Here is a 16,144-nt window from a genome sequence, read left to right on the forward strand (position 1 = left end):
CCAAAGGGAATAAATATATTTTTGAATTCAGAATGTGGTACAATTTCTATAAGTCTTCAATAGAAAGAATTTATGCATGTAATTTTAAAATTTTCACTGTTTTATTTGTGATGAAAGTTTCCTACTCCATGTTTCTTTCTCTGTCTATCCTTTAAACTAATATTATTTTCTAGTTTGTGTTTTTATAGGCATTTATGTGGTATGCTGTATAAATCAGACACTCCTAATCAAATATATAAGAAAGTAATAACAAATTAGGAAGATTGAAAGTGTAGTAGCTCTCTGCTTTGTGGCTCAGCAAACTTCTATATGAGGCTCGAAACTAAATACTTTAGGTGCCGTGTATAACACTTTCTGTCTGAAGTACTTAAATATTCCATATGACACAAAAACGGACAAGAACATGAATACAGCTACATTCCAATTCACCGTTCATAAACAGGAAGAAGTAGGTGTGACCTAGGGGGTCTTTGTAAATCTCCTGTTTACTTGCCCATTTGTAACAGTTAGGGGAGAAAACTGAAAAAAAAAGTATTTGCAATATGTGTATTTTGGCTAAAATAATAAAGAAATTTGTTTTAGTTTTAATTTTATTCAAACTGAATACTTGCAGGAATTTCAAAATATTTATTGCCTCATTTTTTACCTATTAAGAAGGAGAATTTTACATTTCTGATTCATTTAGCAACAAGCTCTGTTCTACAGGCCAAAAATGTCAAAAGTGTTTGGGAGTTTGTATCTAATCCTTAAAAGATTTTAGGGTCACCTCTTCAGAAGGGGGAATGTTGGAGGGGAGGGAGTGGGCATGGATTTGATCCAAACACCTTATATGCATGTATGAAATTCTCAACAAAGCATTTGTAAAAATTAAAAAAAAAAATCATTCCAAAAAGTTTGACAGAAAAAATAATTAAAAATGGCTTTAAATAGTTATATGGCTTCCCCTAACACCCAACTATATTTATTGTGTGTTACTAGGGACAGTCAGAGATAAAGTGTGGAGACACAAAGGAATGGAAACAGACTTTTCTGCTGCGAAGGATGATGAGAGTCTGGAGCACAAGGCAGGTAAGCTTTCTCTCTCAGGGCACAGCTTCACTGAGAAAGTGATGCCTGAGCCAGGTCTGAGTGGGAGCCTCTCAGGTGAAACAGGTGACTGCAGCTATGTGGGGAAAAGTGTAAGACTGAAAGAAGTACACATTTTAGAAATGGGTGGGAATCTACAATATTGACTAAAAGGCTTAGAATATTGGGAAGGGGATGAAACTGATCCAGAACTGGGTTGACAAGATGACAAGTTCTTTAGAAAATATCTCAGGCTTCAAAAGAGATAGACTACAGCTGGGGCGAGTGCATTCTCGATGATTAATAAAAACAATATTGGAACTATAATTACACTGGATTTGAAACAATAATATTCTTTATGACAAAAGAAACTATTAACATGCCTTCAATGTATGATGTTTTAATTATGATTTAGCAGGGCCAACATTGTATTGCATCAGAGAAGTATAATTTATAGATCTATGAAGTAATTTTAAAATGTTTTTCAAATGAGTTTTCACATCCAGCTTTTAATTATCTATATCTATATGTACTATAATAAGTATATCAACTAAAGTTATAGCTGTAAGTACTTAGTTGTGACAGACTACAAAGAATAAGAGGAAGACAAATACTGATAGAGACGAAAAGTGAATCTGTACATATAGGGATTTACCTGATCATGACTCTCTGCATAAGCAATACACTTTTCAAGGTAACGCCGATTTGTGAGGGTGTAAACTATGTTGCCCATATTCCAGTCTTCATCTTTAAATTCTTTAAGTAGCTACAGACAAGAGAGGAAAAATGTACTTCTGAGTAAGCTCTTTTTCTTAGTCCTTTAAATATCAATCTAGTATAAACAGCATATTATTCTACATTATTGGGCATGTAGGTAGATGCTTAGCCACACAGGGATGATTGTTTGTAGTTTTATTGAAAATTTAAAATTTTCCCTCTAACATAAAGCATGCAAAAGCATTGAAACAAACGACAACTGCAGCATGCAGTTATCTACCTATAAATTACTACTAAGACTAAAATGCTAGATTTCATTCATGTTTGGTAATATTTCACTTATATTGTTGCATAAGCTTTAATATATAACATGTGAATGGAAAGGTGCATCACATATGTTCATGTGTAGGGTTAGGTGCTTTGCTTTTGTGCACATATCTTGAATTATACTTTGAGTTCTTTGTCACTTCTTATTACCTTTAATACATGCTACTTCATGATTGATGTTTAATTTTGGTTCATTTTGCTGTCATTTCACAATAATAACTTCTTTTAACTTTTAAACACTAGGTATATGCTTGCTATATTTTCAGATTTGAATGAAAATTTTTAGAAAGAAGAGTATTTTGTTCCATTCATAAGCAATGATGATTAAAACAATGGTTTCAAATTACAAATGCTAATTACCATAAAATAATTAACATCTTAATAGACCACACTAATTTTCTTTCCACTTCACTTTCTTCAGCCCTTTAGCACTTCTGTGACCTAGCCAATACCTCAAATGGTCGTCTCTTGGGTCAGTAATTGCTCTTTCTTAGGTAAATACTTTCTGTACATAACACTGCTGACCTTCTTCCTTCACATGAATTGTTTCCTTTGTATCTACCGATGTGCACTTGTTTTGTTTTTTCCCACCACTATGGATATCATGCAAACGCTTCCTCTGCCTAGTCTATGAAAGCCAAGGTGGTTTAGCTTATGCTTTTTCTGTTGAGGTCACTGCTCGGTTTAAATTATCAAGGCAATTTTGTCCTAGGCAAAATAATAAACAGCTCCAAGATTGCTGCTCCCTTATTCATATGTATGTGGAGCTCCCTTATCTTGAGTCTTCTGTAATCTCTGAACATGATGATATCATGGATGGCCTCTGAAGACTGAGTCCTGCTGCAAGTGCCTAAACTTGAGATATAGTGTTATATAACAACAGAAAACTCCAGCAAGGTTGGTACCAAAAGAACCTAGCTGAATATCCACAGAATTCCAAGTGAAAAATGTCAATCCAGGAAGTTACAAACTACATGGTTCAATTTATAGAACATTTCTAGAAATGACAAAATTATTTAAGTGGCGCTCACATTAGTAGTTGTCAGAGATTAAGGAATAATCAGGGAAGATAGATGTAGTTAAAAGGCAGCATGGAAATGTGGTGTTGATTAAAGTATTCTGGACCTTAAACTAGACCAATGTTAGCATAGTGGTTATGGTATTGTACTATGGCTTTACAAGATAGTCCAATTGAAGTAATTGTTTATTAAAAATGTATAATAATATACAACTTTATCAATTAAAAAAACAAGTAAAATCTACTTATATATAACAAAAAACACATGAGTACTCAAATCGTTTCTCATAGAGTGAACAAATAAGCGAATGAGTTCCACTAAATGCTTATAGCATCTTTACATACATAACCACTTCAGTTACTCAAAATTGATTAAATAGAAGCACAAACAATTAATTTTCCATTTCTTAGTCAAATACTTAAGCAAACTGTAATAGATAATGGCACTTCAAAAAACTGAGTATAAAATACTACAAGTGGAATATTGCTCATAACTTTGCACAACGAAATTGTCTGAAACAGCATTCTAGGGCAGATGAAAGTAAAAGCCACATATATTATGACTATAGCTGTCTTTGGGTTTGATATTCATGTATTTTTTACTGTTATTTCAGTGTATTTATTGAACAATGTTTTCAACTATATAAATTATTAAAATAGAGGAAAGTCATTGTATCCAAAGGTTTACAAATATTATTTAACTCTATCTAGTTTTATTAACCCAAATCCCAATTTTGGCTATACAGATTTTATTTTCTAAGTCTGTATTACTTCTCTTTTTTTAATTGAATGTTTGTGTATTTCATACAGCATATCTCAATCGATCTTAATCATCTTTATACATCCTTTCCCACTGGCACTCTCCCATAGCCCCCTCACTGGAATTCATACATTCTTGTCATTTGTGTTAAGGCCTATTGTATCAAGTTAATGTCTCCCGATGTTCCTCAGTGCAAGTTCATCTACTGAAGTCTAGTCAGCTTATCTAGAGTTACTCGCTTTAGGAAGATCAGCTCGTCATCACCTAGCAGTAATCAGGTGTGAATATTTCTTCAGCTAAGATTGGGGTCTGCTGTCCATTTCCCCAAATCTATGATGAGTTTTTGTCTTAAACATGCTGACACCATTGCTGTAGGTTCAAATGAGTAGGGTCTCAGGAGCTTGTAGGACTCTCTTTCGACATGATCATGTACCTCCTCCCTGGCTTTTACAATCTTTCTACTCCCTCTTCCTCAGTGGTCCCTGAGCCCTGGGTGAGCAAGGTTCAATATCAGAATTCTGTCGAAGGACCAGCATTCAGATATCAAGAGATACAGACTCTTATCTCGACGCTTTGGTCATTTGAGACCTTTTTTGTTCCTGGTCCTCTGTTACATGAGAGAGTTTCATTAATGAGAATTGAGATATTCATTAGTGTCCTCTTGACCCCATGTTCATTTTTTGGTAATTACATAAAATAGAAAATGGCATGTGCCCTCAAAGAATATACGAATATCACACTAGTGATATTTTAAGCTTAGATGATACATCTTGTCATTTATATGATGCATAGATTATCAATGTACAGAAGGTACTAGAAAGGTTTAATAGGCTAAATTTAATGATTTAGACAAAAAAACATCATCAGTACTCTTAGAAGAATATATCCCACTGTGAGCTATGATTGATTGGGCAATGATTCTAGGTTAATGTATGCTTTGATATATTCTTGAACCTACACAAAGAATAAGTATTTAAGTAAGAGTTTAACAAATAAGATTTGATACTTAGGAGAGAAAGACTACAAATCACATGAAATGTGGGCTGATAATATTATGCCAAAGCAAAAAAATGTGAAAATCAAATACTGTTTTTAAAGTAACAAACTTAAGGCTCCCTTTCAATATACTAAAGCTATAATAATAATATAGCCTAAAAGTCTTTGTAAGACACTTATCAGTAGACTTGATAATGTTTAAAGATTCATTACAAATGGAAAACTAGAAGTCATGTTGGTACAAGTTCAGTATTAGTCCTATGCTTTGAACAAATTGCCTGGAAAAAACAGAATAGACAGCAAGCAGTGATTACAGTAATCACGATTAATTGCTAGATGATTAAGTACTAGATGACTAATTTAAGTACTTCTGTCACTATTGTCTCCGTTTAAATTGTTTTTAATATTTTATTTATTTTTTAATTTTATGTGTATGAGTATATTGCCTGCATGTATATAAATGCACTCATTTTGTGCAGTGCCTGCAAGGTCAGAAGAGGGTGTCAGAGTCCTAAGTACTGGAGTTACAGATGGTTGTCAGCTGCTATGTGGGTTCTGGGATTTGAATGCAGGTCCTCTGTAATAGGAATCAGTGGTCTTAGCCACTGAGCCATTTCTCCAGCCCCCAATGTTTTTTTCTTGGAAGTAGGTCCTATGTACAAAAGTGTTTATCAGAGTGCTATTATCATTTATGTAGACATTTTACTCTATACACTAATTGAATCCATGAAACAGGCAAGTCCACTCAAAATTATCCTTACCAAACCTGAGTTTATATCATGACTTTGGTTCTTTAGAGCAACATACATAAATTTACATACATACACATACACACATATACAGAATCCAAACTACTTGAATTATTAAATTTACTAAAATTTCATTAAGAAAAATTGTGCAAATACCATCCACTGATCCCTTTCTGCTTCATGATATTTGTTGATGACTTGCTGAATAAAGGTAAGAAGAATACACATTGTTTGAAGGAACGAGAAAAATATGAAGCAAGTGCACAGAATTACAGAGCAATGTTTATATTGCTAGATAATTACAGGTAGAAATGAATGTCGTCACAAAGTTCAATGGAGGTTTATTTGGATTTATTTTATGTGTATGAGTATTTTGCCTGCATATATCTAAGTGCAGCACCACTTGCATATAATAACTATGGAAACCAATAGAGGGTGACAGATCCTTTATCTTGGAGTTAAGGATGGTTGTCAGCTCCTGGGCACTGAACCCAGGTACTTTGCAAGAGGAGTCATTGCTCTTAACCACTGAACCTCTTTCCAGACCCTAAAGTTCAGTTTTTTTACTGAGCACCACAGTCTCATACAACTGCATCGAGAATGAACAATTCCACTTCTACAACTAACATTTCATTAATGTCATTTCCTTTACTTGAATAATTAAAATATGAAGAGTTTATAATATTCTTATAAAATTTTGAGAACTACCTTATTAAAAAGTGCAAGAATTGATACATCAATAGGACATTAATATGAAAACTAATACTTCAAATTATATGTTACAAATTATCATAATTTAGAAAACATGACTAAGAAAAAAATTGAACAACTAATAAATCTATATGTGTGGGGGTGGCTGTTGGCATGAAACTTACTTGGATCCATTTATCTGGAATTGCCATTGCTAACCGGTAGTCAAAACCACCTCCTCCCTGGGAAGTTGGAGAACACAGAGCGGGCATTCCTGACACATCCTAAAACAAAGTAAATTACTATATCAGTTCACTTTATTTGAGCTGTTTCTCTGACAGTAAATCCTAGGTAGATAAAGTAAAAATTAGAGGCATATACTTTTAAGTGTTGTAATAACATAATTATAAACACAGATAAAATTGTGATTTCATATCATACTTTCCAAAAACATTTTTCTTTAATATTTTCATTCCTGGACAACTGTCATGCCACAAGCCTGTTTTTCTTTTCCTTAGTACCATCTTACGAATGAAAATATTAAAATTATTAGCAAAAATAGTTTCTTAGACTTATTTTTATTTTTGCTTATTGCTTTACCAAAACCAAAAGTTCATATAACATATTTGCTATACATTTCTCTGTATAGCCCAGATATGAAGTGCACATTTTAAAAATATTTCATTTTTGGGAACTTCATACATGAATATTGTATTTGCATCATTTCTACCCTTCCCAGGTGCCTTCCAAGTTCTCCATGCTGACCTCCTCCCTCTCAATTTCTTGTCCTCCTCTTTGGTAATTGTTACATATACATACATATGTACCTTTATAAGTGGAGTGCATTTTTGAACCACTAGCTCTGATGAAATGGAAAACAGGGAACACATTAATAGTAAAGTAGTAAGATGGTTCACTATAGTGGGTTACACTGTAAAGGGTTATTAAGATTAGCTACTGTTGCCTTTCATTTAGCAGATACAGAAAGAAAGGCATATAGAGGTTTAGAAATCTTGAGAAAAAGAGGTTTATTAATGTTGGAGCCATGGCTCAGATATCAAGCCTTTTGACAGAGTGCTTTCTACTGTCATGATACCACTAGAGTACCACTAGAGATAACTAAATAATTCATCAAACAGACAAAGGAGCTTAAAAATTAGGCATAAGGATCAAGATATAGTAGACATTTTTTTGTAACAGCTACAGAAAAAATATTAGCTAAGTACTATCATTCTAATCCCACAACAGATTTTAAACAAATACTTTCAACTGATCATTTATACAGCCACAGTTTTATTTAATCTTAATCATCTCTTCATTAGAACATATGTTTTCTAATAAAATCCCTGCATAAAGTAGTCTGTCTTATTTTTGCCCTATAATAAATTTCAATATCCAACAGCAGAAAATTCAAATTCTTTAGTGGAAGTTTCAATTTAACCATCACACATTAATATACAGTCAGATATTTCCCTACTTCTTTTTGAATGCAAAATACATATGAGGGAGGAGCTACTCTGCAGATTGACATGAGCCAATAGCCTAAAGGAAAAGCCCTTGGCACAAAGCAGGTACTCAATAAATGTTTACTGAGTCAATGAGTTAAAGATACTCTGAGGTACTTAAAGATACATTCTTTGATTTATCTACACTCATAAACTAGAAGATAAATACAGATAGCAAACTTACTATAATGAAATGACAATATTTCTCAGCATACCCAGGAAGTGATATGAAGACGTAGACCTTCCCAATGTTATTCCCTGTTTTTCTTTCAAGTTATAAGTATTGTGTCCCCTAATTTACTTTTCCTTAGGTTTGTCACAAGCTTTTCAACATGTATGACTGCTAAATTCTTCCTTGGAAATTCTCATAAGATAATACCACAGTCTATGAACTCTTTGAAATAGCTACAGTGCTTCTGCTTCCATAATGTTATGCATAAATTCTTTCCATAGAAAAGCATGGAAAAAGAAGTACTTGAAATTTCTAGACTCAATTTATTTTTTCTTTTTCCTATGGAAAAGCAATGTAAGCAAATGCATGATGTGGTGGAATACAGGCATTGGTAATCAAAATGTTTGAACATAATATCTTATTTCTTCATATTGTCTGAAAACTTACAGTGGAAACATCATGACTAATGATCACCAAAGAAGATATTTTAAACCTTATTTAGTAAAATATAAATAACGCCTTAACAGATAGCATAAATATGCAGGTTAATTTGCTGTAAATCTGGGTGAAAGGATATGGTAAATATCAAGCTCCTTGTTAGGCACTGGAATTACAGGGAAAATATTTTCCAAAGAGTTTTAGTCCATCAAACCATCAGGAATGACTGGTGGCTGGTGTTTAAGATCAAAATAATTTTGCTTGAGAGAAAATTTAGATATGTCCTGTGTTATATGTTTATATTTGTCTAAGAAATGGAATGTGGTAAGTAAAATATATGGATATCAATTTGTCATGATGCCTAAATCTGAAAACTAGAATGCTATCACATTAATTCATGAGGTATTTGAACATTCCATTTTAAAGCACGGTGTTGGTGATCATCCTTTGTGAATATAAACTAAAAAGAAAAGGTAAATATAGGTTACCAAAGTAAAATATTCCAACTATGAAAAGTTGGTGTCTACTTTTACAATATATGAGAATGATTATGTATTTTGAATGAAAATATTTCTAATTCTTTAAAACCTTAGAAGTACTTTTGCATATTCCAGAGGGGGGAAATTCAATTAAAATCTCTTATTAAATAACTTTCTAGGATAGTGAATATTTTCTTTAAAAAGTTTTATGTTTTACAATTGTCATTAGAACTAAATTCACAATTCTACCATGTAACTTCATATGAAATTTACATTGCTTATTCATTGCACCACATTTCTTTAAAAAAAAAGTTCATGAGGATCAATTCCACATTTTGAAGAGACTCCCACTTGAGAGAAAAGTGAAGTATTGAAATTGAAGTAGTTTTCAATTTAAGTAGAATAAATTGAAAGCAGATCTTGCTTTTTAAAAAATCTAAAATCAAGTAATATAAAGTAGGCTAGAGTCTGAGAATGTCATTGGTAGAAACACTGATAATCAGACAAGAGCTCCCTAGATGATGAAGCTATTTTACTTGAAATGAATGGAAAGATCAATGTAACAATTTTAACTTTAATGTGTTGAATAATTGCTTCAGTACTCACTTTTGATTTGAGTTGTCTTAATTGTTTGTAGGAATTTGTCATATACAATATCTCAGCTTTGGATTGTCATAAATATAATTGACAAAATAATTAATTTTCTATGTTTGACAGATAAAATTAAAATACTATTTATAAGAAAAAACAAATTTAAAACACTCTGGCATTAAAAAATTCAACACGTAAGTACAATGACGAGCTATGCACAAAAGCTGGTTTAATGGAGAGTAGGGATTATCACTGGGTCACTGTAGATTTGACATTGCCTTTTAATTCTATATGAGAAATTATTTTGGGAATACCTTATGGAAAAATTCCCAGAAGATATTTAAAAGGTAAATACATTGTGGAAACAAAACTGTTTTCTGTCTATGGAATAACAATTGAATTATATGAACTATCTGGAGATTTTTGGTTTTGAGAAATGTAACATAGAAAAAGCTGCAAAAATAATAAATGCCATAAGAAAGACTTTTCAATGAATTGAATGCCAATAAGACAAGCATAGCCTTAATACTGACACTTTTTAAAGATAGCCACATTCACATAAGTGTCCACCACTATAATTTATATAAAACAGTATTAACATGCTAAATTCAATTTTAAAAATAATTCCTACTTAGCAGACTCAGAAAACCAGGGGGATTTTAGTACTAAATCTAAATTAGCATAAGCACTTTACAAAGTTTTTAATTTATCACATTTATCACCAAGAGGGGAATTGTCAATTATGCATATACCAAATTATATCATTACAGTGCAGCTTTGGGACAGTTAATCACGAACTTTCAGTAATCATGAATAACTAGTGAACATTTGGCAATCAGAGAGCAATAATATAAACAAGAAAGGTAATCGCATCAGAACACGAAAGGCTTGAGAAAAGCTTGCAGGCAGTGATCCATGCCATCTCTAATGATTAAGCCAGAAAAAAAAAATGATAGACGCATATTAATATTCAATTATTTTAACTGGTGAAGGTCTCATGGCAAAAGGACCTGTAAACTGATTAGGACATTTTACTTTCTACCCACTGGCATTTTCTTTCTGACAATGGAATAGTGACAAGTAATTAGTGTAAATTATCTCCTAATAGGAAAACAGTGAATTCCAAATACTGTGCCACCCATATAAGATAGCTGCACAATTGTCAGGGTTAAGTTTCATTTTTGAAATTATTGATAACATGAGATCAGTTATTCAAATGCTATATGCTAACAAAATGTCCTGTATTAAAGGGGGTCAGATGGCACCAGATGATTATGACCTTACCTCAGCTATTGTTATAGAATTTGGATACAACGTATGAATCAAATGATTTGCTAACATCAAATAAACCAAGGCATCTTCATCTACTTGTAGTCCAAAATATTCATTATAATCACCTGAAAAACCTTGACCTGAGGAACAGAAAAAAATGAATGTATTACGTCAATATGTAAACTTTCGCTCTATGAAAACATATCCATATTTGACAGGAAAGTGCTACTATAAGGAAATGCTATGAAGTTATCATATGCAAATGTACTAAGTATTCCATGTCAATTCTCAGATACCAGAAAATGCTGAAAATCAATTTCTATTTGAGGAAAACAAAGCAAAGAACACTTTAAAGATTAAATTTAATTCTAACTAAATTTTATAGCAGTAAAATAAGAGAATTATACCAAAACAGAATGCTAAACTTCAAATTTTCTATCATATGAACATACAAACACTGTTTGGCCCCTCAAGACTTAAGCATGGATGAAAGAGGGACTGGGGGTAATCCCTCATGGTTGAAATATTTGCTAATGACTGGCCAGGGAATTCACAGCCTCCATTGTACGCACCCCTCCAGGCTGCAATGGATAGTCTCAATCCAATGGTTACACAGATGGCCCTGGTAAAATTATTTGGGTGACAGACAAAACCAGAAGTCATGAATCTGGAAAAGAAACTTGCTGGAGGGGGTTGGAGGATCATGGGGATGAGAGGAAGTTAAGAGAGGGAGGTGCAGAGAATAATCAGAATGTATTATATATGTATGGAATTGTCAAAGAACAAACACAGCTAATATAAAAATAAAAAAACAAAAAACAGTGCTAGGTTCTAGTGCATCCATCTGAGCTAAAGGAAAGCAAATGTGAAAAGCACTTTGAACAGGAGAACTAATATTCATATTTAAATTCTGTTTCATAAAATACAGCTACGATACATAAATTAGAACTAAACTTCCTCCTCTTCTCCTACCTCTTATTTTGGTTCCTTAAAGTATACTTAAGAGTGATGACTCCATTTACTGTATTTTCTCTTAATAATTTAATCTTATTTTTATATTAAATCAAATCAATATTGATTTTTCTCCCCAAGTCTGTATATTTTTCTTTTCTTTTGATTATTGTTTTCTTGTCAGTTTGCTGGACTCCATCATTAAAGGGTATTTTTAAGAGTAATTATGGAAGTTTATGTCTCAAGTTCTTTCTCATGTATACTTCAATAGTACTTCATCAACAAGAGTTCCCACTCCATTGATACCATTATTCTTTAATTTGCCATACTGAATGGACAAAAGTGTATTTATTTAAGGTATTAAGAAAAATTGGAGATTTAATACATTTTTATTTTTATATTGTTAGGGGGCATATGCACATGCCATTGTGTATGTGTGGAGGGAAAAGAAAACTGTGGAGTAGCTTCTCACTTTACACCTTTACATGTGTTCCTTGGATGAAACTGAAGTCATCAGGCCCACACAGCAAGCATCTATCCATTTGCTGGGCCTAGATAATATTTATGTAGGTATGTACTGTGTACTGGTTATTATGGTAAAATTCAATACATTTATCCCACACAGTTAATACATATGTAATTTGGAAAAGTAAAAACCCTTGACCTTTGCTTTAAAATAAAATTTAAACAAGCAATTCTGTACTAATAATGAAACTGATCATTCTGTGAATTAGATAAACCAAAATACATTTGTCATAAGCTTGAAAGTTTGTATCTTTTGACTAAAATGTCCTTATTCCCTCTCCCTCTCAGCTCCCTACTAAACAACTGTCAAATTATTAAGCCATATACTGTTTCCCTAAGAATTTTGAAGGCACTGCCTCTGGCAATAGAATAGTATAAATTCTGCCATGTTTTTATTCATGCATTAAATTACTTTGTCTTTTTAGATATCTCCTGGTGACTTTATTATCCAGTTTATAAGTTAAAACCTGTACTTTATATTAATTACTTATCAAATCTTCTTATATATTATGTGTCCATTTGTTGTGCAGTTTTAGAGTTTATTTTTATCACTCTAACTCAAAAGCCCATCTTAAGTAACTCAGAATGTTTGCCCTTATGGTTTCTGGTGCTCTCTAACTACAAAATGTGCTTCACATATACATGAACTTTTGTTCATTTCCTCAATAAGATTTAATACAGCTCTCTAGAATGTGCTCTACCATCAACAAAGGGGGTTTAAACTGAAAGAATATCTCTGATATTTGCCATGCTTGCCTTTGTTTTTGTATTCCCAAAGACAGTTTCTCTGTAAGTGAGAGGATAGAAGTAGGTGAAGCCAGGTGTGTTTTACAGATTCTAATACTTTCCACTCAGCAGTGCCTTGACTGAGAGTAAGCAGTAGCCATCTGAATACTTAGCGCTCCTCCATGGAAGCCACTTTTCAAGATTTATTGTGTACACATTTCTGCACATTTTTGTTTGGTTGTTTGTTGCGAGTATGTAACCATTTTAAAAAGAATAAAATAAAGACTGAGTACCGCAGCTCATACCAGAAATTCCATTACTTGGAGGGAGGATGAGAGGGAAGAATTAGAAATTTGAGGTCAGTCTGGCCTAAACAAGATTCAGTCTCAAAAGGAAAAAGTGAAGTGAAAGAAAAAATTCTATCCATATTGTCTATTTAGGAAATTAAGATTTTTAGCTTCCATTTTGTACAAATTTCAAAACAAAGTTCTGCTCAATACTTCAACTTAATTTAAACCAAGAAAATAATTATTAAAGATGAACATATTTTCTTCATGTATAATATGCAAACAGCCCACACATTCACCAATGTTCTCATTTATTTTGTATTTGTTTCTTTATTAATGCTGCTACATGTATATCCTGAGGGTGTTGTGATAAATGGTTTCTTTAAATTTATTTTAAAAGCCGCATATAAAGGACATTTTATTCCTAAGAAGATATATTGCAATGGAAATCATTATCTTGTAACTACTTACAAAATGTACTTACGTTTTCCTTCTTGTTGAAAAAATATCAGAAATGAGTTCTAAAATATATATACAATTGAACAACTAAATATCAAGTCACCAATGGTGGTTGGTTGCAGTTTCTATAACAGAATCCCAAACCTAGTTATAACTTACAGTGAACAGTGAACTCATTGTCTCTAGCGATATCTGGGTACATACCCATCCCATGGTGATGATACAGCATGGAGGTAACACCATCAAAACGAAACCCATCAAAGCAGTATTCTTCCAACCACCACCTGATGTTTGATAGAAGGAATCTTAAAACTTCCCAGCTGGAGTAGTTAAACAATCTACTGTCCCAAAGTTCATGGGTCCCTCTCGGTCCAGAATGAAAATAACAAGAATCAGTTCCATCAAATATGTTCAACCCATCTTCTGAATTTTTTGAAGCATGGCTATGTACCACATCCAGGAGGACGATGATTATGTAATGAAATATTCTACAGGTAAAACCTATTAAGTTTCCCCTTGCCACAGAATCATTTAATATCTAGGAATACCTGAAAAAAAGTGAACTCAACAACAAGTTACTATCTTGATCAATGTTGTACCCTGCCAATCATAATAGAAGCAAAAAATAAACCAAAATATGTTACATGTTTCTGAATTTTCATCAGGAATTTTCATGGATTGTATTATATGATCTTTTGATTCTATTCATAAATATTTTAATACAGGCTAGATAAATGGCTTCAGTGATTGTATGCTTAAAACACCTTACTGAAAGTTCAAGTAGATATAATATCAAATAAAAAGATAAAGATTTAGGATTAATCACATGGTAGGCAATATTGTGTTTGCTAGCCTGTTCCTTTATAGATGTAGAAAAGAAAATCTAATTACCAAAAAAATACACATGCTTAATAAAGTACAAAGTAAAAAGCCCTACATTGATCAAAAAGAAGGAAAACAAAGAATTGTATAACTCAATTAAAAACACCACATGAAACAAGTCTAATTCGGACAACTGAAGAGAGGGCATTGTCAATTAGTACCTTCTTTAGTTATACAGCTATGGTTGAGTTCTCTATCTTATTACAACTGTGGTTTTAAGACTTAATACCTCATTTAGCTTAATGACAAAGCTGTAATAGTGTACACAAATCTTTAACACAGTACAAATTTACGTATTTTTAAAGCTTCTGTAAAGAATGAGCTCACAAAGCAAAGAATGAGTCATCACAATCAACTCCAGGATTGTAACTCTAAACTTTGAGGAAAGATAAAAATTGGTAATTATCCACTTTAAGTAAGTTAGTATGAGTTTTAAAAACTTACTGAATACTTCAAAAATATATGGAAAGAAAAGGTAGAAACAGAAGCACTCCAATAAATATGAAAGAAAATCAGGAACTTCAGAACACTTGCGTTAAATATTGATGGAGATAAATTTTTATTCTATATTATTAAACTATGCTGTTTATTTTTGTGGGTAGAGGTCAGAGGCTGACATAGAGTGTCTTTCTTAACTACTTCTCCACCTTATTTTTTGAGACAGGTTTTCTCAGAGTGCATGAAACTCCCTGACTGGCTAGATTGGTTGGTTAGCAAGCCCCAGGGACTTACCTTATATCACTCCAGCCCTCAAGCAGTGGGTTACACAAGCATGCTACCATGCCCAGCTTTTTACATGGATACTAGAGAAGTCAGCTACGATCCTCATGCTTACCTAGCAGGTTCTTTATTGACTAGCCATCTCTCCAACTCCTCGTTTATTGTTTAAGGGGAATAATAATATTTAACAAAAACAAATGAACACAAAGAGGTATGTTACAACTGTGCATGATTCTATATAACTGTGTAAGCTTATATACAATGATCTTGTATATGACTTTCTAGTTATCATACTTTATTGCATGTTTTCTTTTCTTTTCTTTTTTTTTTTCTTCTGTCTTTTAGAGACAGGGTTTCCCTGTAGCCTCACTATGTAGACCAAGCTGGCCTCAAACACAAAGATCCGCCTGCCTCTGCCTCCCGATTGCTGGGATTAAAGGCATGCGTCACCACACCCAGCTGCATGTTTTCTTTTTTCTTTTTCGTTATTAAAGATTCATTTTAATTAAAAAACCTTTCTTAGGATAGTTGTAGAAACCATGTTTATACTTGTGGGGAGAACTTTAAAGAATAGTGGTTTCCAACTTTAGTCTGCATCAGAATTTCTTAGCAGCTCCTGAACACATTGCTAGATAGGACTACCAGAGCTGCTAATTCAGTAGGTTTGGGTAGGGTCTCGAGAAGTGTCATTGCTTTTTTTTTTTTTAATTAGAAGAAGCATTTCATTACAACAGCATTAACCTATTCAACATACTCCAGAGCAAGAGTACATCTCTTTCACAAGTGGGTGCAAGTTTCTAGGTATTTTTTATGAG

At 32.8% G+C, this 16,144-nt stretch overlaps 1 protein-coding gene across 1 annotated transcript in view; it reads right to left on the bottom strand.

The window, feature by feature from the left end:
• The window catches only part of Gbe1 (1,4-alpha-glucan branching enzyme 1), a 300,252-nt gene that overhangs the window by 79,051 nt on the left and 205,057 nt on the right, over nucleotides 1-16,144 (bottom strand). The window contains exons 8-11 of the mRNA XM_008832224.3: nucleotides 13,932-14,047; nucleotides 10,792-10,919; nucleotides 6,508-6,606; nucleotides 1,721-1,831 (exon numbers count right to left, since the gene is read on the bottom strand). Coding sequence (XP_008830446.1) covers nucleotides 1,721-1,831; nucleotides 6,508-6,606; nucleotides 10,792-10,919; nucleotides 13,932-14,047 — 454 coding nt within the window. The remainder of the gene's footprint in view (nucleotides 1-1,720; nucleotides 1,832-6,507; nucleotides 6,607-10,791; nucleotides 10,920-13,931; nucleotides 14,048-16,144) is intronic.

The sequence above is a fragment of the Nannospalax galili genome, unplaced genomic scaffold (genome assembly GCF_000622305.1).
Source record: "Nannospalax galili isolate Female #2095 unplaced genomic scaffold, S.galili_v1.0 scaffold293, whole genome shotgun sequence".
Classification (NCBI taxonomy): domain Eukaryota; kingdom Metazoa; phylum Chordata; class Mammalia; order Rodentia; family Spalacidae; genus Nannospalax; species Nannospalax galili.